Source organism: Macaca nemestrina, chromosome 1 (assembly GCF_043159975.1).
Source record: "Macaca nemestrina isolate mMacNem1 chromosome 1, mMacNem.hap1, whole genome shotgun sequence".
NCBI classification, from domain to species: Eukaryota; Metazoa; Chordata; class Mammalia; order Primates; family Cercopithecidae; genus Macaca; species Macaca nemestrina.
The window spans coordinates 83,745,880-83,771,179 of record NC_092125.1 but is presented as its reverse complement, the minus strand read 5'-3'; the positions used below and the strand labels follow the sequence as shown (position 1 = coordinate 83,771,179).

Below are 25,300 nucleotides of genomic sequence, written 5' to 3'. Positions count from 1 at the left end.
TCACAACTTAGCAGGGACAGCTATTGACTAAGAATGGAATTTTTATAGTCTTTTTATCTTTTCCAAACAGCCTAGCAAAGCAAAGAAATCTTAGAGGTTGTCTGTCAGATGGGCTTGACTATTCCATATTTTTTGTCCCTTCAGTGTCGGTGGACATGCCTAGCTTTGACTGTAACAGAGAAGTCTTTCTTCCTGTCTTTTTCCTTTCTGTATTTCATCTTCTCTCCTCCCCCACGAAGACATCATGGAGGGCTGGCCAGAAGTGGGACTTTACAAGTCACAGAAGTGGCAAAAATTATTCCTAATTGCTCTCATCATCTGTCAACGAAAGGGAAAATGTAGGTCTGATGGCCTTTTTGATGCTTAATATGTAAAAATTGCCCAGCAATTAGCTTTGTAACCACCATCTATTTAATAGCACTAACTGTTGTTACTAGCTGTTTCTAGCTCTTAGTACATTTGTGATTTTTATTTTTGTGATTTTTTGGTGATTTTTCATAATTATATATGAATTACATATTCATATATGTGGATTTGTAAATTGTTTATACTAAATTATAATAAATACATTTTAATATATTAACTTCTGTGACCTTTAAGTTCTTGTTCACTAACTGTCTGGGAAAGCTGCTTTAGCGTAATCATACCTGAAGCCTCATTTTTCATGAGCACAGCATTTAGTCTTACGCTGTGGAACTTAAGATATCGTGTCCTGCTTCAAGGTGGGAATGATTAAATGGCTAAAAAGAGGCAGATACTATTTCTGTGATAAATATGGGTTTCATGTCTTATAGAAAGTTATTTTAGCCTGGAGTTTGTTGTCATACAGACACTATATTCTGTCTGCCTTTCATTCCCTTTTCTTTGCATCCTTGTGTCTCTGGCAATTAGGCACCTTATAATCTATTGTCTGATGCATGTCCAGCTAGTGACTTCAGTTCTTCCAGGCTTATTTTACAATAGGCTTGATCTTTATTCAGTGGTGCTACAATGACCTGAGGATGTCATCTCTGGTTATTTGCATGCTTTCCTACATGAGGATAGTAATTTGCATGTAATTACTTTATCTTTATTCATGAATTTTTATCCTTTATTGCTCATAAATTGAAGAAGCATTTGCTGGATGTTAAATAGTCAAAAATTTTGATACCTCTGTGTGGAACATTTTCCTCCTAAAACAAAAATAAAGAGAGGCTTTAATAGTCTGTCTTGTTTTCCATTGATGATAAGAGATGAATTGCAGGAACCACTTCCAGTCTGATGAGACCATTCACAACACACAGCAGCAGCCAAACCTGTTCCACGATTTTTACAGCTTAATCTTGGCTGTGCTTTTCTGCATTTGGAAGCGTGATAGTGCCCTGTCAGGCTGCCCATGTACATATTTTGGGGCATTGCCTCTCAGTTAACATTGGGCATTCCTGCTTTCATAATCTAGGCAAGGTAGAAAAATTCTAAGGAGTCTTTTGAAGATGGTGTTAAATAGCAGTATCTTTGAAGTCAGTTGGTATTTCATATATGAAAAATATTGTGGCATTATTTCATTAATACATGAATTTCTAAGAAGTAGATGCTGTTCTAATCTAAGAGAAGAAATGCTATAGTTAACTGGAATTATTTGTACTCCTGTTAAGGTACTATGTTACGTGATATGAGAGAAACAAATAATTGAAAATTTTTGGTCTTAATGGGGCTGTTAATTGTGTAGAGAGGATAAGTCATGGTCAAAAATATCCACAAGGCAGTGTAAGTACTATGAATGGTGCAGAATGGTAGTTAGGAAACAAATATAGAATGCTATTCATGTAAAGGTACCAAAAATAATTCTTACAAGGTAGACCTGATATTTCTGTGAGCTTTTGTAATTTCTGAAATGATTCACATGAGAAACAAATGACTTCTGTTTTCTGGAAAATTTCAAGAGTATTTGGTTATGACATTGTCATTCATGTAGGAAGAAATACATTTTTTATGAAGGAGTTTATTTTGCAAACACTATCCTGCTCTTTGCTGTGGTAATATTGTAACAGAGAATTACTTTTTCTTATTCAGAAATAGTCTCTGGTTTCCTATTGATTTAAAGTTTTCCTCAAGCCTTTCCAGTCTCTTTTGCAGGTAACTAATTTAATTGGCCTTATATTGCTAGGAAGATGGTAGAGTGAGTTTTTGCATAACTATTGTAGTATGCTCTGATAACCCTGCCATGGCTTCCTGTCAATCTTGAATAAAGTACAGAATATTTTTTTTTTAAGAGAGAGTCTTGCTTTGTTGCCCAATCTGGAGTGCAGTGGTGCGATCATAACTCACTGTAACCTCGAATTCCTGGGCTTAAAGGATCCTTCTGCCTCAACCTCCTAAGTAGCTGGGACTACAGGTGCATGCCACTGCACCCAGCTAATTTTTAATTTTTTTGTAGAGATGAGGCCTCGCTACGTTGCTCAGGCTGCGCTTGAACTCCTGGCCTCAATGTCCTGCCTCAGTCTCCCAAAGTGTTAGGATTACAGACATGAGCCACTGCTCCTGGCCATCTTTAATTCTATTTAGTAAATCCCATGTGAGACAAACCCAGTTTATTTGATTTTTATGTATTCAACCAAACTATTTTAATAGAATTTTACATATTTTTGAATTTCAAAAAGTAAATGTGGACAATTTTGTCATTTAAATATTAGCTGTCCTGTGTTGTTTTAGATAGAGATTGCTTCTTGGTAAGCAGCTTGTTGAAATACCAGAAATTATTGTGCAGAGAGATAGAGAAGGGCAAGGGCAATATGATTCCATGGAAAAGGAGACAGCTGTCTTTGTTTAACTAGGACAGTCCTGGTTTTTGATGAACCATCGTGAATGGATATGTACTGAGAGAGTCATGACCTAAAAAATGCCTTTGGGTTTAATTCCTCCTGGAAAGTAGTGTTGTGGCAGAACAGCCACTGTATGCCTTCTCTCAACCAGCTCTGGTGTTTGGAAAGGGTATTCAGGTCCTGGCTTTGCAGTCTTTCTAAACATTTGGGGTCATGTTGGCGTTATTCATAGAGTCACTTCATTCTTTATGTCCAGTTCTCTTGTTAGAAACTAGAGCTAGGCCAGGCGCGGTGACTCATGCCTGTAATCCCAGCAGTTTGGGAGGCCAAGGTGAAAGGATCACTTGAGGCCAAGATTTTAAGACCAGCTTGGGCAACATAGTGAGGCCTTATCTCTTCAAAAAAATTAAAAAATTAGCTGGTTGTGGTGGCATGCACCTATAGTCCCAACTACTCAAGAGATTGAGGTGGGAGGGTCATTTAAGCCTGGGAGTTTGAGGTTCCACTGCACTGGAACTCACCACTTCACTTCAGTCTGGGCAATTGAAGTAAGACCCTGCCTCAAAACAAAACAAAAAACAAAGTAGAGCCAGTTAGAGCTCCGTCCATCTAGAACCACTCTTGTTAACAGAACTGTAATTTCCATAGCATTTTGTTTTTCAAATGAGAATAAGTTCTTTTTTTCTGATGATAAAGTCATGTGCTATTTATAAAAATTTAAGCAGTATAGAAAAGCATGAAGAAGAAAATAAAAATACCGAAAATTCCACCAATCACCTCTTAATATTTTTCAAAATGGAAAAAGCAGTAGGCATTGGGATATTTTTAAACTTTGTGTTATAAACAATTGTGAGATGAAGAACAGATGCACAGCATGGCACTTGTTATTTTCCGTAACAGCTTTATTGAGCTTTACTTCACATACCATACGGTTTACCCATTTAAAGGGTACCATTCAGTGGTTTTAGTATATTCACAGGGTTGTGCAACCTTTGCCACAATTTTAGAACATTTTGTGTTTTTCTGAGACAGAGTCTCACTCTGTCGCCCAGGCTGGAGTGCAGTGGCGCTATCTTGGCTCACTGCAACCTCTGGCTCCCGGGTTCAAGCAATTCTCCTGCCTCAGCCTCCAGTAGCTGGGACTACAGGTGCCCGCCACCACACCTGGCTACTTTTTGTATTTTTAGTAGAGATGGGGTATGTTAGCCAGGATGCTCTCGATCTCCTGACCTCGTGATCTGCACACGTTGGCCTCCCAAAGTACTGGGATTATAGGCCTGAGCCACCGTGCCTGGCCAATTTTAGAACGTTTTTAATCACAGCAGAAAGAAACCCTCTACCCTTAAGTCATTGTCCCTTTACCCCCAATTCCTCCATACCTCCCAGCATCTGGCAACTACTAATATAATTTCTGTCACTGAAGATTCGCCAGCTCTGGATGTTTGATATAAATGGAATCATAAAATATGTGAGTTTTTTTGTGACTGGCTTTCAATTAGTGTACTGTTTTCAGGGCTCATACATCTTGTAGCATTTATCATGCATGGCATTTTGAAAAGCAAATCTTAGTTAAAAAGCATGTATTCATGTATCTAGGCATGCTTTCTTAGTTTTAGTTATTGGCTCATTTTAATTGTGTGAGTGTGGTGTATAGTGAAAAGTAACGGCTAAATCTTAAGAATTTTTAAAGTGATTAAAATCAAAGCAAGAAGCCTTCCTCAGATTCTTTAGTTGTTTTCTTTTTAATAAACATTTTAAAACTTGGTAAATTATGTAAAGGAGAATTGTGTAGCATTTTCAGTACCAGATTGAATGTAAACAGGGATGAATTCTTTACCAAATTGTGGAAATGTCTGAGGTTTATTCTCTTGGTCCAGGCTCAGTTTTCTTGCCCAAAATTGCCCTACCTCCACTGCCTTCATTTTTTCCCACCCCTAAGTATGTTAGTTTAGTTATCAGAAACCTCGTGCCTTTGTATTTCTCTTAATTCTTTTTTTCTCCTATAAAAGTGGGAGAAAACAGACATGGGTCTTTGAAAGTCTTTTAAAATACTTTTAAAGAATAAAAACCCCTATCTTGGTTAAAGGAGATTCAGTTTTTTACATGTGGATAAGAGAGTGAAATTATGTTTCCTTAAAATGATGTGAGGTATTCTCTTACCTTGAATGTCCCCACCTTTACCTATGGAATTGGGCGCCTTTATCATTTTCCCCTGAAACTTCAGCCTTTTAGGCTATTCCAGGTTTATTTTCTCTCTGTTGCCCACTCGCATCCAGAGTGAAAGAAACCAAAACAAACCCTCTTTCTTTTGTACCCAAATGTAAGTTTGAAGCTTTTTGCATAATTTTAATATCATTCTAAAATTTTTCTCCTGAGAGTCTTTAGACAGATTCCTCATATTTCTTAGGAAATTGGATATTATCTAATTTTATATTTATGCTTCTCTCCTTTCAAATCTCTTGAAGTGGCTAATCAGAAAAAAACATGTACAGTAAAACCTGAAGTAGGAAGTGAGATTCCTAGTGAAAGAAGAACTAATTATTTTAGTTTTCTGAGGGCTAATAGTAACTCTGAGTGTTGACTGCCAGAAAGTTCTAGTTGGTACAAAAAGAGGCATACCAGTTGACCAAGAAAAGAATATCAGAAGTAGAAGGCACAGCATATGTCAGAAAGGCTCTGCAGAAGAAAGGTGATACAGCATGTTTGAGAAATTGAGAGACAGTGTACCTAGAGCCTAGAGAGCAATAGAGTAGGAATTGAATGAGATATGTGGCAATCACATGGGGGACAAGCACTGGATTTTGGTATTTATCTTAAGAGCAGTGGGCAGCAGTTGAAGAGTTTTTACTAAGCGATGATTTGATCTGGTTAATTATTAAAGCATCACTGGCTGCTGTGGGGAGGGGGACAGATACCAAGATTGGAATGAGCAACTTAATTAGATGATGCTAATGTAATTGTCTAGGTCGGTGGTCTCTCAGTTTTTGAGCTTATCCCCTGGTAAATGTGTGTTTATCATTTATATGTATGTACTTTGTTGTTGACATGTTGAGTACATTATAAGACTTTCAAAAACAGTAAAATGGATGAGAAAAATTAATGAAGTGCTACTATTTTCTTCCCTGCCCCAACTGATGTATGTTAAGCTTCTGGGATACAAGTTGCCCCACCCTGAACATGACTAAGCAAGGGATCCTCAAACAAGAACAGTGGCAATGGAGATAATTTGGAGAGAGAAATTACGAGGTTGCATTAACAGGACTTGAAAATTGGTTAAATAGGAGTAAAAGAAAAGGTAGTGGATTTCTGGTTTGTGTAAGTGAATAGATAAGAGCACTGATTAAAGAGTCAACAAACACTCTGATAGAAGCTAATTGTGTTAAAGTAGCATTCTACCAGAATGTGGTGGTTTTTCTGAGCATATGCTTAATAATGCCCTTAGTAACAAATGGTAGGAGGGCATTTGATGGGCAAGTCTTGATCTGTGTTCAGGAAGAGGAAGCAGAGCAGTGAACCTGAGGACACAGGTTACTCTTGCCTTTGGAGGCATTAGGATATGACAGGATTGGTAAATGATAGGCCCCTCAACTTCTTGTTGCCTCTTCAAGTGTCTTTAGCTAGAGGCAGGGCCATTCATTTCACAACTAAAAATAAATGGCTTACGAAACATGGTGGACTGAGGAACATATTAAGGCTATTGCCAGTGCAGATGAATAATTTGTCAGCAAGTTATCAACTGTTAGCAGTCATTTTCATATTGGCTTAGAAGGGAATAAAATGCATTTGAGTCATAATTTGAGAGAGGATTACAAGAAATAAAGAATGGGAAAAAACCCAATCATATATACAGTTTTGCCTTAAGGTTGAGTTAAAAAAAAAAAAGGGGGGGGGAAGATGTTTATGATGGTACATTTTCATGTATAGCCATATATGCACTCCATTTCCTGATATATATAAAAGTTTATCAAATTTTAAAACTTGAAATAATATTTTTGAAAATGTTTCAAAATGCCACTTTAAAAATGCATTGCTTTGAATAAAATTTACTGTTGGTAATCCTTATGCCTCCTAGCACAGTGCCCTGCAATGTGGTAACTTTTTTTTTTTTAATGCAGCAACTGTACCACAGCAGTATCTGCCTCCCTTCTATTCTAGATACCTTTGAGCAAACATAAACACATTTGCTTTCACTGTCTAAAAAATGTATTGCATAGAACTTTGTAATCATGTGAGAAATACCTGGGGGCATCATTGATGGTCTGAAGTGTGAACACCACTAATTTAGATGCTGATGTTGTGCTCACTCACCCACTCAACTGACCAGCCTTCCAGAGAATGCAAGTCAGATTCAAGCCAGTCTTTAAGCAAACATTATCTCAGTTAATCGTAAGAAACAATGCTAGGATGGGTCATATCCCCATTACCAATTGCCTTGGGACTAATTGCTAATAGGAGAAACTGCTGGTTGTAAAAATCATGAATGCAGAGTTTACTATAGTAATTATATATAGTAACAAAATACAGTCATGCCAATCAAATCTAAACAGCCTGTCATTTTCCACTACTGGTACTCACCCAACCATTTCTGCATTTCCCGGCTCATACAAAACACCTAATGGTAAAGTATGTTAAAGTCAGGGGTAAGCCTGAAGGATGGCTGTTTGAAAACTGCATTAGCGATAAAGGGACAGCCATGAAAAAAAAAAAAAAAGTTAATATGGCTAACTTAAAGAGAAATATCCTTTCATAGGTAAAATATAAGGTCTATGTAACATCAGTGCTAGTGTTAAAAACTATGTTGAAAACATCGTATTACTGAATTTACTCAACCTGGACAATAAGTGTTCTTTCCCTTATTCTGCTCTGCTCCCCTGACTGAATGAAGAAAGAGTTAATGGCATCAGTATTAAGCAGGAAGTTCTGTTAGGCTTATGCATATAATGGAATGAATAATTTAGTATCTTCAGGAAATGCAAACTGCAGTAGAATTTAAGCAACCTATCAGAATTTAGATCAATATTTTACATGATAGTATGAAGTTAAAGTCTGGAAAGAAGATGCTTAAAGATAACGAAGTGCAAGAATGTTAATAGTTTAAACTGTGAGAAAGACTGGGAATTCTTGGTTGGAAATATTTTGTCTTACGCAACAATAATGATTTACCTGCATTCTGACACTTGTCAGATGACTTTTTGCCAACATGACTGGTAATGGGATGTGGCAGCTTCTTTGCTGTCAAAGAAGAGATAATTTCTCAGGTTTTTCTTGTAAGTTTTTAAAATTGTCCTTATGGGGCTTTTTTTCCTCTTTAAATATGGAATAAAGGAACTGAAGGGTAAAACCTGAAGACTAGGCATGTTTCTTTAATAAAGGTTTTATAGAAGTAGCCATTTGCAAACATTGGTAAGACAGATCTTTAAAAAACAGTTTAAACTTAAAATATAGTGATTGAAAATATTCTAAATTGTTTATCTCCTGTGGAATGATCTCATTAGCTTGGTAGACATTTTATATGTACGCCTGTGGTCTTTCTATATCTTATGTCATTACTGTAAATAAATATTGTGCATGCAACTTTAATAATAGATTGGGTGGTTGGAAGTACTTAGCAAAGGTGACATTTATCAATCTTATTTTGTGTTTGCAAAAAAAATATACAGTATATGTCATATTTTCAAAGCAAGACTTAATTGGATTATGTTAAATCTAATTTCTAAAAATGATGAAAAATTATCTTATTTAAGACATTACAATTTTTAGATGTGTGTTATTTAAATTATATTGGTTTGGTTCTGATTTTTCTAAAACTTTTAGTTAGCACGAGTTGTATGTTTTAAATAATACAGTCTTAGAGGAGATCTAAAGCACTGTCTTGTTTGCCTTTATGTGGGCTTTCTTAAGCCCCAGTGCATTTTAACCACTAATTGTTTCTTGGTGAATACCAACGGAAAAAGAAAATCTTGCTCCTGCTGAAAAGAATTTCTTTAAGATTTTACAGAAAATTATTTATGTAAAGTTTTGGATGTCACTAAAGTAATAGTTAAAAAAAAGTTTTGTTTTTCTCATCCCAATTTTGAGTGTCACTTTGATTTCAGATAAATCCTTCCCCTTTTCATAGATTATCGCCTTCTCATTGAGTTTTTTCTCCTAAAAAGAATATACTTCATTGACACTTAAGCTAAAATTTAATGTAAATAGCCTAAATAAATGGCTGTTTGATCCGGCCATACTTTTTTAATAAGACATTTTGTCAAGTATGTATATATATTGAGAAAAAAATAGTAAATTGTGGCTTGGTAAAAAATGAATAGCTGATTTTTAGCAAACCAAAGATACTCTTATTTTGTATCAATGAATATAAAACTCTTTATTGCAGTGGGCCGTTTATAATGGCTTTGGTCTTTTTCCAACTAGTAGGAATGAGTTAATCTTAAGCACTTCCAAGCCTAAATTTTTTTCGGATTCAGTTCTCCTAAATGAGAGGATAGATCTTGTGAAATTAACACTAATGGCCATAGATCTTGACTTCCTCTACCTTATCTTCATTGACTTAAAAAATATATAACCCTAAAATGCTGGTTGTGCTCTTTGACCATATAACTTAGGAAATAACTAAGTTGTACGTGCATCATTTGATCTATGGCTGCTTATAGGGTTTTTCCACAAAAAAAAGATTGCATAAATTTTTTTTAAGAGCCTATGTTAAAGAGGATGCGTTTTTATTAAATTACAGAGCTTCCAGGATGAGGATCTAGATAGGACGTATGTATAAATACATTTTGAACATTTCAAAGCACCTTTTAGTTTATGTGAAGTTCTTCAGATGGCCCCGTTGTCCTTCGAAGCTTCTAACACCAAGGTGTCTGTTGCAGCCCAGAGCAAGGTTACTGCTACCCAGGACAGCACTAATTTGCGATGTATTTTCTGTGGTAAGCAACATTATGTTTACATTACTTTTTCAAGCTGTGGTACATGCTACTTGCGCATTTCCATAACTTTTGTTTTTTTAGGCCATAGTCTGGTTTGTGACATTTGGGATATATAGCAAGCTATTGTTTTTATGTTGTGATATTTGTTGTGGTTCATGTAGGTGATTTGGTCAGCTCTGAGTTGGCTTGTTAGTGAGGATTAGAATTAGTTAGAATTAGGTTCTTAAAACTATTCTCGTCCACCTTTTCCAACACAAATGAGAGGGGTTTTTGTTTGTTTGTACATTTTTGTTTTTAGTTATTTTGTTTGGGAGCAAATTTTTGATTTAGAGTTTAAAGAAAAAATTTATGTCCATCTTAATATGTTTTGAGGAATGTAAATGTGCCTTAGCAAAGGGAACTTTTGCTTAACTTGAATTAATTTTAGATATGCATGTTGTGAGGCAGATGTAAGCTATTACTTGCTTTAATAGGTTGATTTCTGATTGACAGCCTCCTTTATTCAGTAGGTTAGAGATCTGTGACTTAAGAGTGAATTTAGGCTTATTGATTGTTTTCTTTCACTCTCACTCTCATGCACATGTGTGCACATATTTGTATTGTTTGCATGGACAAACCAGGTATGTCACTTAGCCACCCCAAATTAGAGATAATAAGATATATACCTAAGGATACATATCTATCTGTGTATACACAGATAGATACATATCCTTGTCTAAATTCTTTTTATTTCCATTTGTTTCTGAAACTTTCTGTTTTAAAAACCCAAGTTCCAAAGAGTTATCTTTAATTACTTGAGCTTTGAAAAGAAACCTCATATATACCTTTCTGACTCATGTGTACCTTGCTAGCCAGATTATTTTATGAGAGATAGTTATTAAATGATATACAGTATTGCTCCAATTTTACATAAAGTGTTCAGCTCTGTGTATGTACTTTATGTGACTCAGAATTTTTAATGTGACTCCTCAATACTAATGATACTGTTTTTTTTAACCTATGAAGAGAATTATTTTAAAATGTATGTACTTTCTGGTTTAGGCAAAGAAGTACGTGTTGCAAATTTCTTAAAAAAAAAAAAAAAAAGGAAAGAAAAGAAAAGGCTAATGTATTTGTTAGTCACTTAAAGTTATATTTTAGGATTGTTCCAGAGGTCACAGTTACAGTAGTGAACCTATTGTGTGGCTGTTCGTAAATTCCTCCTCTCTCTCTGAGATCCCACAATTAAACACTGCAGATTAAGTATGTAATCAGTAACTTTTTCTCCTCATTTTTCTGCCTCCTCCTGGGGGTTTTTCCGGGCTATCTTTTGAACTAGCCATGAGTGATTATTGATATTTGTGTTATTAGAACTCTCTTTAGCTCATTTTGAAAACCCACCCAGTGTTGTCTACCTTTCTGCTTAATATGTTGAGGTCCATATGCAGAATAATGGATACTTTACCCAATTGCAGAGAAAGTATTGATTTGACCTAAGTGAAGGTGAATCTTTAAAGTTGTAAAATAATGTGTTAAAAAGCAGATTTCCCCCCATTATTACCTTTAATTTAACTGTGTGCAAACAATATAATTACCACGTTGCTAAGTTTAAACTTGATTGTATTGTGTATATAATAACACCGATTTGTCTTTTAGTCCTGTGTTTTTAAATAGTCTGTGGCTAATTGTGAAAATTAAAATGTGACATTAAGTGAAATGTGTTTTAACCAAAACTCAATATTGAAGGCAAGACTGACATGTAGCTCCTATTACAGAGTCTCCTGATCTGATTTTCATCATTTATAGGATACTGTATCAGTGACATTGCCACATTTCTCTGTTACAAACAGTAACTCACAAACTTTGCTATATATCTTCTTCTTGTAGTCAGGACAAATTAAGATCAGCCACTATCTTTGGCTGTGAGGGAGAGAACAACTCTCAAACAGCTGCTATTCTTTATGATAACATAGAAAAGAGCAAAGCAGGTTCACTGATTTCTTAACCTTGGTTGTTCTTCCCTCTTTTTCCCCTCCCCAAAGGGCTGTTAACCACCACATGATGCTCATAAAATATTGTCATTTGCCCACTGAAATGGTTATGAAAGTACCTATTTTGCATTTTATGAGAACACAGATACTTATTTAGGAATGTGACCTGTGTAAAGTAATGTTTATATTCCTGAACATACAGCAGCAGCTGACAGACTGCCTTATCCTAGTTGCTGCTTCATGTCATGTGGGGTGCCTTTGGTATTACTTAACAATTTTATAGCCCATTAGAATGTTTGACAAGAAGGAAAAATGTAATTGTGTACCTTAAGTTTATATTTACCTGGAACTTTTAATGTTTATAGTATGTTTGTATTAATTTTTAAATGCACATAAATTTCAATGTGCTAGTTACTGCAACCTGACAATTTGAAGAAGAAACAAACAGAACAACCAGATTAAATGTACATGTGAAAAGGTGCCAAGGGGAGTGATTCTGTGCACACACACACGCACACACACACACACACCCCATTTAAAGGATATCTGGAAAGACAAAAAGCCCAAAAATCCATTATCATCACAAAGAACCATGTAGAAAAGAATTGTTAAGAGTTGTTCTAGGATCAGAATTCTCCCCACTTTAAAAGGATCTTCCTTGAAGCTTTTCATCGCAGCTGCAGTAATAAACTATAGTAAATTTTTTTTATATGATAACAGCCACAAAATACTACCCACATCTAAAATATCTCCTTTCTGAACAGATTTGCTTAGTAACCTTTTAAAAAGCTTAAAAAGAAATATTCCAAAGCAGGTTCTGTAAATTGCTAAAAGATTTTCTTTTCTCAGCTTTTGTGAGTTACATTAAACTTGTGTTAGTTTTTTAAAAACCTGTTAAATAAAATAAATAGGATTGAGTTGAAATTTTGATGTTTTTTGAATCTGTAAGTTTGAATTAAAGCTGAGATTTTAATTGGCAAATTTAATTCATTAATATTACTTTTGATATATAACACCTGTCCTAGATGTGAATCGTACAATTGCATTCTTCTTTGAGGTAGATGCTAAACAAGTCTAACCTACTCACATTCAGCTGTTTCATTATTTAAGCAGCCTGAGGCTTTCAACTTAAAGACTCAAGTAAACATTATTTTTAAAAATAGTTAAAACATAATAGTCATGTGTGTTGCCCATGCTAAATGCTCACATTTAGTACTTTGGATATATAAAGTACATTCCCCAAATAATTTCATGCTACCTCAGATTTACCCCCCACCTCCTGCACTTTGTATGTCCCCAGAAGAGAGGTCTTTTCCCTGTAAAGTATTAAACATTCGTGTATAGCCTAATGGGAGAGTCTGTTTTTACATCATTATTTTAATTTCCCAAGAAAAGAACTCTAGTCTGTTTGCTAGACAGCAATCATGTATTTTCATTTATACAAACATTTACGTGTGTATTTAATTTCAAAAGTTTTGGATTTTTTTTTTTTTTTGGTTATTGATTACATAGGATTAATTTTTTTTATATTTCCTTTATTTGGTTCTCAAAATAGCAGAGTCTTAGGAAATCTAATATATCACTGCAGTTGTCATCAGTTTGTCTTTAGAGGACAAATGAAATGATTAATCTAAAAACATTTGTAAAGAGGTGAGAAAAAAAGTTAGGTAAGTTCAGATCAAGTTAATTCTGTTTTTCCACACTTGTGATACACCAGTACTGCATTACATCCTAGTAAATCTTCCGGTTGTGAAATCTACTCCACTAGTATAAAATACTTTGCATGATTAGCCCATAGATTACAAGAATTTAGTACACAGAAGCATTTATTTCATAACTTTTAAATACCAGTTGTCTACAAATCTTTCAAAATATCTGTTAGGAGCATTTGCTGGTACACTAGAATTCACAAATACATGTAGTATGGCATTACTCATATATTCTTCTCCAAGAGTGGAAGATAACTACTGTTTCTTTACTTTCTTGTTTACTGGATTAGACTTTAAGATTGTTCTATTTTAACCCTAGGTATTATATATTAGCTCCAGTATTTATCTCATTTTGTGACAGATTTAATTTTTATATCCAATGACATTAAGATGTCCCATAATTCAGTGGCATTCTATCTAAGATGCAAAAAGCAGGTCTGCATTGTACATGGTATGTGGGAATGGATGGTCATTAGTGTCTCATGACAGAACCATGTTGTATGAATGCAAGTTTTTTTTTTTTCCTTCTTACCCTAAATGAAAACTTAAAATTACCTGTTACATTAAAAAATTCAGTTCAGTAGGTTAATTACTATATGGAAGTTTAGCAAATGTTTGTTTTCACCAGTGCTGGAAATGCTAGGCCATTAGACAAAAATGGCAGCTTAAATTGGGCAAATTTGATAAATGCTTTAGCATACTGGAGTCTAGTAATAAGGTTCTCATGCTCTCTCTCTCTCCTGTTTTTCATTTCCAGTGTTCTATTTAGGTGAGTTTTTGAATTCTGATTTTTCATTTCAGTTTTCCCTCTCCACTTCATGAATAATTACCCCAAAGAGAATGTCTCATTGTCTTAGAAAATGTCGAGCTTAGGTGCCTCTTCAGATGCTCATCGAACACTTGTTTTACTCAAGCTCTTCATATATAAATGTTTCTTTTTCCTTATTGTTGATGTTTTCCATTTGTTTCAAGTAAGCCTTCTGGAGATGATGACAGTATTATGTTGCAGTCTTTCATTTGCTCTGTGTTATGTAAAGCTTATATTTTATTTTGCTAGACAAAAAGAAGACACGTTTGTAAATATGTGATGATTTTATGTTATTCTTATGATTTTATCTCCTCTATCCAGCTAGATATGAAGATAATGTTCATCTGTAATGTTTTTTCCCTCTGTAGGGCCAACATTGCCTAGACAAAACTCACAACTACCTGCTCAAGTTCAAAATGGCCCATCCCAAGAAGAATTGGAAATTCAAAGAAGGTAAATTTGCAAGTTATTGTTTGTGCTTTTTCTTCATGCTTCAGAAGACAAAACTGAATATCCTGTGTTTAAGTCTTGTCAGCTGTTTAAGAGTCACAACTTTTATTCTTATATTAGTAAGTTTTGCAACTATCATTAATAAGTTACCAGATACTTGTTATGCTGGACATGAGATGTTATAAAATTTCATACCTGTTTTTTTTTTTTTTTTTGTAAAAATTCTACTCAAGGTACATTGAAAATATTGTAAATACACTTAACAGAATTCAAAATGTTTTATGGTTCAAGAAGTCTTACTTTTGTAATTATAAAGTGATCTGTGACTACTGTGGTTTTCATGTGACGAATTTAACTAAAAAGTTGAAAATAGTGTTGGCTGTTTCTGTAACACATTTATCTTCAGATATTACTATAGGGTTTTGTAGTAGAATACAAAATCATTCTCTGCTGGGCAGCATTCTTCCATGACTGGGAGTTCTCTGAAAGTGGGCAGAGTAAGTAGGCTGACAGGCTAACCTTTGGAGTACCAGGATAGGGAGCAGGCAGGCCTCAGAACCGCACAAATGCTGAGCTACTTAAAGCTCCACCGGAAGCCCCAATTCATCTGAGGCAGCTTCTTCAGTTTCTTTAAAGAATAGTCTTCCGTGGTAAATGCCATTCCATCCGTTGAGCTGGGGTTGGGGAGGACAGGGGAGGAGCTGGTACATACAGCTGTTCTGCGGACAGTGTAAATACTTATTAATCAGCTTGATTATTGTGGCACTGCTCATTCCCGTTCTCTCTACTTGTTAATCTCAAGTTAGATCTTCCCCAGGTTCCTCTTCCCATGTCTGCTTTGACCGTCTTCAGTATGTGTTCTGGGTTATGGATGCCTCCACTGCTCCATTTATTTATGTCACAGGCATTGTTTGTTCTAAGTGCTTAAGTTATATTGGGAAGGGGGAGGGAGTGGAGGGAACAAAAAGCCTTAAACTCATCAGACAATAAACATGACATGATATGCTAGAAGATGGTAAATGCTATGGGGAAAAATGGAACAGAGTAAAGAGGATTTTATGTTGTGGAGGGGCAGAGGGAAGTGCTGGTTGTAATTTTATTTTATTTTTCCATCCATTACTTATTAGTCTCAGTACTTGTGAGTTTAAATAGATTGGTCAGGGTAGTAGATCTCATTGAGATGAAAAGAAGGAATTAACCAAGCAGATATCTATGTAAATGCATTCTATGCAGAGGCCTTAAGGAAGGATGGTGCTTGTGTGTACAAGGGAAAACAAGGAGGCCGTGGAGGCTGGAGCAGAAGAGAGTATTAGGAGATGAGGTCAGAGGCGTAATAGAGGTCAGATCATGCAGGACCTTGCAGGCTACTGTGAAGAATTTAACCTTTACTCTGAGAGAAAGGAGAATCACCGTACAGTTTTGAACATAGGCATGATCTGACTTAAAATTTTAGCAGAATCAGTCAGGCTGCTCTGTTGAGCCTACACTATTGAGAGACGACTTGAGGCAGGTACAGGGTTGTGACAGCAGCTCAACAAGAAAGCCAGTTAAGAGACTTTTGCAGTGAACTAGGCAGGAGATAATGGTGGCTTCCACCAGGTAATAGAAGTGGGTGTTGAGAAGTCAGATCCTTATATGTCTTGGTGGATTGTATGGTGGGGTATGAGGGAAGGAGAGGGGTTGAGGTTTTTAGGCTAAGCTAGTGGGAAGGATGGAGTTGCCATTAATAGTTGAGAAAGACTGTGGAGCACGCCTTGTTGGGGGATGTCAGAGATGAATTTTGAGGATGTTAGGTTCAGGTTTTTACTGGACATCTAAGTAGAGATGTTGAATATTAATCTCTAGGAGACTAGGGAAGAATTCTAAACATATAACTCTTTCCTACCCTTTCTGTCTTCCAGAAATCTCATGATAAATTTGTCCTACTAATGACCACCACCTTCAGTTTTCTACTTGGTCATGGATTTATTTAAATGCATTTTAATGATGTTTCTGGAATTTTAGTAGAATTTTGGGGAAGATTACAGGACTGCTCAATCTACCAACCTGAATAAGAGTCCAGACACTCCTGTCTTCTCATCTCCCTGCTCAGCATTCCTTATGGCTGCCTCTCCTCACATCCAGTTTACTTCTTTGGCCTGGCATTTAGGAACTCACCCCGTGTTTGTGTTTCACCCCTCATGACTGTCTCTGTGTACACCATACTCATCTTTCCCTCTGTATTTGCGTGTGGCATTCACCTCTTCTGATACGTTCTTCTCATATCCTTTCTACATTGTCATTTTCTGTAAACTCTTTTCCAGGCACACTGATGTTCTTCTTTTCTGAATTCCTGTAACTTAATCACACAATATTTTGTATTTTCTTCCTAATTGTTTATTTTACATTTGAGTATTACCTCTGCAGTGAACATTATGGGCTAATTTGAGAGTAGAAATCTCAATAAAATTTCTAATAAAAAGTCAAGAAATTTCTGGTACTGAATTAATTCATATGCAGGTTTTGGGGTATAAGACAGAAAATATATGTTTGACCTTTAATGTAGTAATTTTCTTCACTTTTGCCTAATTTTTCCCCCACTCTAAACCATGGTTTGGAGGAGAAATTATTGACGTTTAGCTGGTAAACGGCCTTTTAGAGACTTCCCAGGTGCTAGGGAAGGCATTACCTGGGAAGGTTGTTGAGTTGATTAAGATAACATACTCTTTTCTTGCTGCCTAGGATTTTCTGTGTTTTTTGGGAGTTGGTGGGAGGTTCATGGAGGAGGTGCTCTTTGAGCTGTGCCTAAAGAGGCAATAAAGTAGGAGTTTCCAGTCATAGAAGGGAAAAGCATTCCAGGAAGAAAGAGTAGGCGTGTAAAGGCAAGGAGATGCAAACACACATGCAATGTGAGTACGCTTCCTCCTTTCCCTTCCAGGACCAATGGTATGGTTAGATGAGGTTGTGTCCACCTTGTAAGGGCCTTCTATACTGTGCTAAGAAATTGCTTTTTAAAACTCTTTTCCTGAATTTGTGATATACTAAAAAAGCATCTTGCTTTCTATCACTTTAGTAAATTTCAAATGATAAGAAAGGTATTTGTCATTTTCCTTTGACATATATCCCATACAATCTGTTTTTGCCTGTGGTTAAACTATACTTGGAAAAAGATACTACAAAACTCTAAAATATATACTAAATATTTATATAGACGCTTAGTACTGGTTTTCACTTTCTTTCAGCTGATAGTAGTGCATGACTGGATCCGGTTGTGCAGACTAGCAAATGGGAAGGATGTATAGCACAATCTAGTGTGAAGTTTGGTTCCCAGTAGAAATTATATTTCCAAAATTTATTTCATGTGGTTATTTATATAAAAATCATTTTTTAAAACTTGATTTAATCTTCAGAGGCACAATAAAATACCCTCAGGCCAACTTTATACTTCATAAACTGAGTGAAATTGTCCGTTAACTTCGGCTGTTTAACTGGCCTTTTTCTATACTATTACTGGAATGTGTAATGAGAAACATCAGTTTGCATTATAAATTCACAGCTGTGAGGTTGTGGGTGAGGTGCCAAATGAAAAGAGGAATTAGGTGAAAGTTGGCCAACTTGGTTTCTTTCCCTTGCTCAGCTCCTAGATACTGGTAGCCAGACTTGTAGAGCCCAGCAAGAAACTAAGATTCCTCTTTGGGAAAATTGCCATGGCCAAGAGAAGACAGAGATGTTGACACTCATCCTTGCCAGTGAAGCTCATTTACTTAAGGGCCTCTGATAATTTTGGTGCTACTTATAAATATGAACAGACAGCCAAGGATCATCAAACCTTTCAGGCCAACTTCTATAAAAGAAAGACCAAAACAAAGAGTTGAAATTGTATGAAATTGTATGAAACAGATGCAATGCAGGGAGCAGAAGAAAACCTAAAAATATACTGCATGCAATAGCTTCAGAGAACCAGGAGAGTATATTTCATTGATGAAATAAAAATTGATAGTTATTTTAAATGGATCACTCAGAGAACAAGAAAGTAAACTTGGAAACTTTTTAAAAAAACTACCTTACCTTTTTTTTTTTTTTGAGAAATAGAAGAGCCGGCGCACTGTGGCTCACGCCTATAATCCCAGCACTTTGGGAGGCTGAGGCGGGCAGATCATGAGGTCAGGAGTTCCAAAGACCAACCTGGCCAATATGGTCAAACCCGGTCTCTACTAAAAATGCAAAAATTAGCCAGGCCTGGTGGCACGCACCTATAGTTCCAGCCATTTGAGAGGCTGAGACAGAAGAATTGCTTGAACCTGGGAGGTGGAAGTTGCATTTAGCTGAGTTCGTGCCATTGCACCTTAGCCTGGCGACAGAGTGAAATTCCATCTCAAAGAAAGAAAGAAAGAAAGAAAGAAATGTAAGTTTTGAGAACTAAGGTTGAGGAATTTATTCTCTGAAAATAGTCCTAAAACTAAGAGGTGGCATATGAGAAAGAAAGTAAAGTAAGAAGAACAGATTAGAAGGTTCAGCATCCAAATAATAGAAGTTCTGTTATTATTTGGGGAGTGGGGAGGAGAACAAAAACATGAAGAAATTGAATTTGCAAATAAATAACAAGAAAATTTGCTGGAACTCATTGATCATCTAGATCAAAGGTCCGCAAACTTTTTCTGGGAAGGGCCAGGTAGTAAACATTTTAGGCTTTGTGGCCCATCTGTGTCATTTGCTAGACCCTTCCTTTGTAGCTCACCATAGACAACATGGAAATAAATGGGTGTAGCCAGATTTGACCCTAGGGCTGTATACAGTTTGCTAGCTTCTGATCTAAGTCAAAAAAGCCTGCCAAAAATCCAGCCCAGTAACTGGGAAAAATACAAAGACCTCCCACCAAGGCCTCTCACTGTGGAATTTTAGAATGTCCTGGAATAAGTAAGATTTCAAATGCTTGGTAAGGGGTGGTGGGAGCGACTAAGGTGTGGGGGAGCTTCAAAATCCTGAGAGAATCTCTATCCTGAGAGGAGATCTCTTCTGCACAACTTCCTAAGAAGCTATTGGAAGATGTGTTCCGTTAAGATGAAAGAGTGAAGCAAGAATGATGAACCCATGACAGCATCGAGGAGATAAGAAATCCACCTTAGGAAAGAGATGGGCAATTCCCAGCTCGACTAAGGTGAAATCAAAACCTAGGGAGCAGTTGCCAGTTGGTGCCAGGAGGGCTGAAGGCTCCGGACGGGGTGTTTCTGAGGGAAAGCAAAACAAAAGAATAGAAAAACCTGACTATGGTTCTGCTGTGTTGGACTATGTTGATTGGGATTACAGTTCTAATGGAGAGTCTGGGGTGAAGTAGGGATAGGTATATAGAAAAAGAATCAAATAAAAAAAGTACTACTTTGTAGCACTAGAGTAAGAAAGAAATTGTTCTAGAAAGTAAGTGTGATCAGCAGCGAATTATGTGATACGTGAATATTGGTGTATCCAAAGTGGTGTTATGAGTTTATTGGAAAAATGGAGAAGAAAAAGTTTTGGGGGGCTAGGGATGTAGGAATTAAATCATTTGTATAGTAGGAAGTCAGTAGATAACATCTAAATATGAAAAATCTGAAAGTAATAGTTCTAAATGAATTACTGTATTTAGAAATGAGGTAAGTACCAGAGTATTGAAAATAATTGCTTCTGGGGAGCAAAATCAGAAGTGGTGAGCGTTAGTAAGATTACTGTTTTGTTATAAGTCTTATAATTTGGCTTTATAAGTTATATATTACTACTGTTATGTTTAAGTTTTATTTTTAATAGAGTCAGTAGAGTAAATGTCTAAGTGTTAATTCTTTTTAGTCCAATACCCTTTATTATTATATCATTATTAAATAGTTTTTGGTTCCTGCTCATATAATTAATATTTGACTTGGCCATGATGAGAAAACATATTCTAAGAAACATGAGTCAGTCCTATGTTAGTCTCCACATAGAACCTTAATATAGTTAATATCTATAAATAGTTCACAAATCACCAGTACTACTTGAAAGTTATAAAAGGGGAATAATAATTGTGGCACAGAACTGAGCAGTTGGAGCAATGAGAGTGTATAGCCCTCCTGTTGGCCTTCAGAGGCAGGATGGACCGAAAGTTGACCGCCTTCTCTTGTGAGTATCAGCTCTTGCCTCAGCAGCTTTGTAATATTAAAACTTAGCTATCTGATTACATTTTATCCATTTTTTGTTTGTTTACTGATAGTGAAGTGAAATGCCCATGTTATACAATCAAACCATATCTGTGTAATTTTATTTTCTGAGAAATGTCAATAATAACAGTGTTACTAAATGTTAACAACTCAGAACATTTTTCCTAGACTGTTCCTACTTCATTTTGTTAAAATTGAAATCACTCTTATTTACCTAGTAAATACATTATTCATTACAGGTAAAGCTGGGTGAAATGTATTTTGAACTGATGTTACTTACATTTTACTTATTTCAAGAAATGTCTTTGAGTCAACATAAACGAAATAATATATATTTAAATCTCAGTGTGGGCTGGTGCTTTGTGCATCTATTTACATTTGGGGATAGCTGTTTTGGAGAGAAATAGGTATTTGGGTGGTGGGAGGAACTGTGATTTTTTTAAATGCTTAAAAATAATACTGGTCATTTGCACTATAATTGTTTCTGAATAAAATTTGTATTCTCAGAAACTTTCAAATTATTGTAGAATATACAGGCCTAGCTTAAAAGGAAAATTAAAGTAGTCTGTCAGGATTTTTCCTTGGTTCAGAATTAAGGCACTCGTTCTTTGAAAAAAGTCCTCAGACGATTCTATTAATGACTGAAGAAAACAGTTGGAGAGAGAACTCTAGGAAGAGGAGCCATGAGCATTTCCAGTGTGTGAATTGGCAGCAATAATTCTGAGGAAAAGCAAAGTTTATAAATTTGGAAACTCCTCCTAGAAAGCTACACAAATGTCTTGCGTTAGAGGTCAAAACATGAGAGTCAAATTTATAAACCATCCAATTTAGGTGGGAATTATTCATGCCACACAAGATTCGGAAGCCAGAGATACTCTGCTTGAATCACTATTTTGGGAAATCCATTTAGATGGGCATCTTTTCAGCAAGCAGGCTAAAAATTAGCTTAAAATGTTCAACACTTTCTTTTCTTACCTTCAGAACAAGAAAATAGTAAGAATCTCCTGCAGCTATATGAATTGCCTGCTTGAATCATCTGTCTGTGAACTTAGAAATATTCTCCAGCATTGTGCCCTTTTCCTGTATCAGTAGACACTCCTTATCTTTTATAGCCTGAAAACCCTGGAATATGATGACATGTGGAACAAACTTCTTAAGTCAATACACCCTAGCTGTAAACACTGTTATTCAATAATTCTTTCAGATTCATCTCACTCATGCCTGGCCTTCTGCCTGTGACTTAAGCTTACTTTTTGTATGTGTTGAAAGCATTGTGTTGCTTAATTAACTTGGTAGTTAAAACCTACAACTAAGAACTTGAATGAGAAATGAAATGTAGTCATAGACTACTGTTTGGTTCAGCTGGGAGCAGTATTTACATTATCATGTTAATAAGCCTTGAATATTGATTTTCCATACTGGGAGAAGCATGAGTGTAGTGAGGGAGTTGGAGAAGGCCTCTTCCTGTTAGAAAGTAGATAGCGAAAGCTAAAATGTAAGAAACAGCTACAAAAGTAGGAAATGGGTGGGAGGGTTGGGGCAGTGAACTACTGATTTTTGTTATAAATTTTAAAAACTATGTATTTGTGTTATTTTGATAAAATAGAAGAAGTAACAAATGTTCAAAGATCTAAATCTTAGATTTTTTCATCATAGATTTCTTGGTACAACTACTGTGCTCTTATTTTTCTTTAGCTTCTTTATTTAAATTTGTTCTAATTAGAATAATATGTGTGTATCTTTTGCCCTTTGGACCCAACAGATTGCTTAGAGCATTATATTTAAAATGGCCAATAGTTTTTGATACGTGTCAAATGTTTGAAATTTAATACAAGCTCCAGCTGAGTTTATTAGCTGCAGGTTACTGGAAAAACAACAACAACCAACCCTGACTTTTCTCTGTTTATTATTAAAAACGTTCTTTTGAATACATCTGATTTCTTCCCCTTGTCCCTGCAGGAATATTGTTATCCCTCAAAAACTTTGGCAGCTAGTGATTTATCAAATAGCATAATGAAGTCAGTACTAGATCCTGAAAATCTCATTTTATTGGTAGCCAATATCTCAAACAACTACTCATAAATAAATAACTACTCATAAACTCAGTTTCCTGTGTTTTTCTCTTGCAGTCATTGTTAAGTGTGGTGGTATGTCCAGGAGAGGCTGTGTGTTTTGTGAGAGCAGTGGGGTTGATGCATTTGTCAAATGGGCCTTTTCTTTTGTTCTGTAGCCAGCTTAGGAAACATGAAGGAGAGAGCTTTTTGGAAAGATCTTACTGGTGTGTTGGTACCTCTGGAAGGAACAAAGAATAGCATGCATGTGCTGTCATTTAGCTCTGTCTCTAACTAGAACCCACACAGTTTCTTAGCCAGTCCAGAAAGTTCCAATTCGAAATTTCCAAATAATAATTATTGTTGTAACCCACATTGAGCATTCTTATGTTCCAAGTACTTAAAGAGCTTTTTAGGTATTACTTCATTTAATCTTCCCCACAGTGCTATGAAATATATATGTGTAAGATAAAGATACCTTTTTGGGGGCGGGGGGAGACAGGGTCTTACTCTGTCACCCAGGCTGGGGTACAGGGGCACATTGTTAGCTCTTGACAATGTCACAGCCACCTCCATCCCCAGGAGGACAATGTGACAATGTCACAGCCACCTCCATCCCCAGGGTTCAAGTGATCCTCCTGCCTCAGCCTCCCAAGTAGCTGGAATTACAGGCACATACCACCAGGCCCGGCTAATTTTTGTAATTTTAGTAGAGACAGGGTTCCACCATGTTGGCCAGGCTAGTCTCGAACTCCTGACCTCAGGTGATCCACTGGCCTCGGCCTCCCAAAGTGCTGGGATTATAGGCATGAGCCACCATGCCTGGCAAAGATAACTTTTTTTTAGGGAAAGTTAATTGACACTTTTCCTAAAGACAATTTGGAACCATGTGTCAAAAATCTTAAATTCATACCTTTTCACCTAGCAAAATTTGTGTCCTTATTGATCCTATAGAAACAGAAAAAGATTCAAAGATGAAGACAAATGTTGTTGCAGTATTGCCAATAGTGTTAGGATAACTTAATATCCTACTATAGGAGATTGCTTAGACTCTGGACAGCTAAACAATAGAATATTATTATGCACTCATGGCAAATAAAGATGCTGAACTAAGTGCCTTAGGATAACACTCTCTCTCTCTCTCTCTCTCTCTCTCTCTCTCTCTCTCTCTCTCTCTCTCTGTGTGTGTGTGTGTGTGTGTGTGCGCGCGCGCGCGTGTGTGTGTGATTCCAGTCAAGAGTTGTACACACAGGCACGTCCTCATCCTAGATAGCCTCAATTTTACTAGCTTATGTCTCCTTCCTTCCTTCCCTTCTTTTTTTCCTTCTTCCCTTCCTCCTTTTCTTTCATTGTTTTTTGAGACAAGGTCTCGTTCTGTTGCCTGGGGCTGATGAGTGGTGATGCAATCTTAGCTTACTATAGCCTCAGACTCCTAGGCCCAAGCAATCCTTCTCCCTCAGCCTCCCAAGTAGCTGGGAACACAGGTGCATGCCACCATGCCTGGCTGATTTTAAATTTTTTTGTAGAGATGGGTCTTGCTTCATTGCCCAGGCCCATCTTGAACTCTTGGCCTCAAACAGTCCTCCCACCTCAGCCTCCCAAAGTGCTAGGATTACTGGCCTGAGCCACTTCACCCAGACCAACTTTCACAATATATTAAGTGAGAGAAAGGAAAGCAGATTTCACAGTAGCGGGAAATGATCCCATTTTATTACATTTTTAAAGTTTATGTGTGTATTTTTACACGAGGGAAAGTCTATCGGGGGAGGGGGGGTGTGTGTGTGTGTGTATGTATATGTGTATACGTAGACCTGTGTATCTTTATATACATATGTTGATGATAGTTGCCTCTGGATATGAGATTTTAATCATTTAAAGTTTATTTCTTCTTTCTTGACTCTTTTTCATTCAGTAAACTTTTTTTTTTTTTTGAGATGGAGTCTCACTCTGTCACCCAGGCGGGAGTGCAGTGGCACAATCTCAGCTCACTGCAGCCTCTGCCTCCTAGGTTCAAGCGATTCTTCTACCTCAGCCTCCCAAGTAGCTGGAATTATAGGCGCACGCCACCACGCCTGGCTAATTTTTTATATTTTTGGTAGAGATGGGGTTTCCCCATATTGGCCAGGACATCCTGATCTTGAACTCCTGACCTCAGGTCATCCACCCGTCTCGGCCTCCCAAAGTGCTGGGATTAGAGGTGTGAGTCACCGCACCCGACCCATTCAGTAAATATTTATTGAGCTACTGCTGTGGCCAACCATTGTATTTTCTGAAATGATAATTATTATTTGTACAGTTAAATTTGATGTTAAGAAGGATATTACAATTTTACAAAGTTTTTCATTAAATGATTAAAATAATGACTTGGTTATTAAAGTGGTATGTTATTTGGAAAATTCATTTACTTGCAACAGTACTCATGAAAAGTACAGAATA

The 25,300-nt window shown here is 36.4% G+C and overlaps 1 protein-coding gene across 18 annotated transcripts in view; it reads left to right on the top strand.

The window, feature by feature from the left end:
* Positions 1-25,300, top strand: part of LOC105478386 (ENAH actin regulator) — a 155,376-nt gene that overhangs the window by 105,133 nt on the left and 24,943 nt on the right. For 12 of the 18 annotated variants that reach the window (XM_071081313.1, XM_071081282.1, XM_071081277.1 and 9 more), the window contains 2 exons: positions 9,674-9,730; positions 14,586-14,670. In XM_071081313.1, the coding sequence (XP_070937414.1) occupies positions 9,674-9,730; positions 14,586-14,670 (142 nt within the window). The remainder of the gene's footprint in view (positions 1-9,673; positions 9,731-14,585; positions 14,671-25,300) is intronic. The other 6 variants (XM_011735779.3, XM_071081333.1, XM_011735720.3 and 3 more) reach the window with 1 other exon arrangement.